Source organism: Mesitornis unicolor, unplaced genomic scaffold, assembly GCF_000695765.1.
Source record: "Mesitornis unicolor isolate BGI_N332 unplaced genomic scaffold, ASM69576v1 scaffold37326, whole genome shotgun sequence".
Classification (NCBI taxonomy): domain Eukaryota; kingdom Metazoa; phylum Chordata; class Aves; order Mesitornithiformes; family Mesitornithidae; genus Mesitornis; species Mesitornis unicolor.
This window is the reverse complement of record NW_010192329.1, coordinates 3,184-4,971: the sequence shown is the minus strand read 5'-3', so window position 1 is coordinate 4,971 and position 1,788 is coordinate 3,184. Positions and strand designations below refer to the sequence as shown.

General features: G+C 42.2%; 1 protein-coding gene across 1 annotated transcript in view; it reads right to left on the bottom strand.

Annotated features, from left to right (window-relative positions):
• POLR2G (polymerase (RNA) II (DNA directed) polypeptide G) overlaps positions 1–266 on the bottom strand; it is a gene marked incomplete at its 5' end in the record, with an annotated part of 716 nt that extends 450 nt beyond the window's left edge. The window contains 1 exon segment of the mRNA XM_010187055.1: positions 3–266. Within this exon segment, the coding sequence (XP_010185357.1) occupies positions 3–266 (264 nt within the window).
• Positions 267–1,788: the final 1,522 nt, after the last annotated feature.

The following is a 1,788-nucleotide window of genomic DNA, read 5'->3' as shown; positions in this document are numbered from 1 at the left end:
ACTGTCTCTGCATGACCCAGATACTCATCTGTAAGGGACACAAGGTCGTTCTTATCCATTCATGCTTTGGTGGCCATCAGCTGGATCTGACTCTTGCTTAGCCGTTGTGTCCTTATCAGCACTGTCTTGTAGCACAGAGAATTGGAGTTGGGGTCCAGCTCTGCTTCTGACAGGATAATGTGTCAGGAGGTAAAGCAGGACGTGCAGCCAGCCTCAGCGAGGAACCAGCTTCTTTTCCGCGGCCCACTGCAGCCCCCATCGCCACTCTAGGGATTGAGAGCAGTGGCGTTGCCTTTATCAGGATAAGGCACCTATCTGCAGCCCTGCAGGCTGGTAGGAGCTCTCGTTGACAGTGGTGACAGCAGTGACAATGTTACACCTGCCCAGGCAGATCCCCTCTACTTCAATGAAGAGTCACTACAAAAAATCTTGGAGAAATTATGCCTGGATTAATGTAGGCATAGGAGGAGAGGAGCTTATGCTCCATGAAGTTGCGGGAAACGTATCTGCCCTTTGGCAGTGAAGAAGTTGTAGATGGGATGCATACGTGTTTCAAATTGCACTGCTTCTTGTTATAATGCTGTTAGAACTGCAGTCAGCAGTTGGAGATTAAGAAGGGGATATGAGGATATAATGTGGAATTGAACAATTACCTTCTCCACCTGGAACTCGAGCTGCCTCTGGGAGGTGAGGAGGGAGAGGTTACCTCAGAAGATGATTGTGCAACTATAACCACCTCACGCCTCAGGCTTCCAACGTGTTAAGGCAGCTGAGGTCTCATGCCCGAATTATGAGCTCTGTAATGTGCCAAAACTCTAATGTCTGTTTTAATCTGAAAATAGTTATTATGACAATACAAAGCCTTTTTAAAAACAGTGCCATGTATCACAGAGTGATTTACAGTTGCTTAGCTATCTCCAAATGCTACATTTAGTGGATACACTATAAATTTTAACATACACTTGTCTGTGTAGTCCAGAAGTGGCTCCTCCAGAAGAGGAGCTTTTATAGATTTTTTTCCTGTTTTTGTTTGTTTGGTTGGTTTTTTTGGTGGGTTTTTTTTGTTTTATTTCCCCTTTAATTATTTTTGTGGAGCAGCTTCTCCTTTTGGATCTCTCATCCTTCTGAGTCCAAGATGCCTCAAGGGAAATTTTCTGCATAAAAAGCTTCTTTCAGTTCTTTATTAATGTGGAAAATATTGTCATTTTTTCTGCAGTATTGCACTCATCTTTTGTCTCAATGATGGCTAAGCTGGAATAAATGGTTCCTGGATGCTGTGTGACATGGTCAGTATTTACTTGGAAGATTACTTGAGAACCTCAAGTGTTGTGAGAATAGGCTGAGAAAAGCAGTATTTGAACACTTAATAAGTGCAAGCTTTTAAATAGATGAGCAAAAAGATTTCATGTGGGCCTGTTGAGTTGGTTCTACTTCTTAATCCAATTTTTCTGGCTAAAAAGGACTATATTTTAATGGAGAACTGTAGTATTGTTCTAAATATTTATTTCATTAGCTGCCATTCCTGCAATGCATTGGCTTTAGCCATTCCTTTTTGTGAACAGTTTTACCACATAACGCATCACTGAGATTGCATTCTCCTCTGGGTTTCTATGCCACCACTACCAGCATGGTTTCAGCTGAGGCTTAGAAAAGATTTTTGGATAGGGAAGTCTAAATTGAGCTACAAGTTTGTCATTCTGTATGAATTCCCTTACTGGTCCTGTTGACTGGTGGTATTTTCAGTATTCCTTCTTGGGTTTTGCTGAACCTGAGTCATTTCTGCTGCTG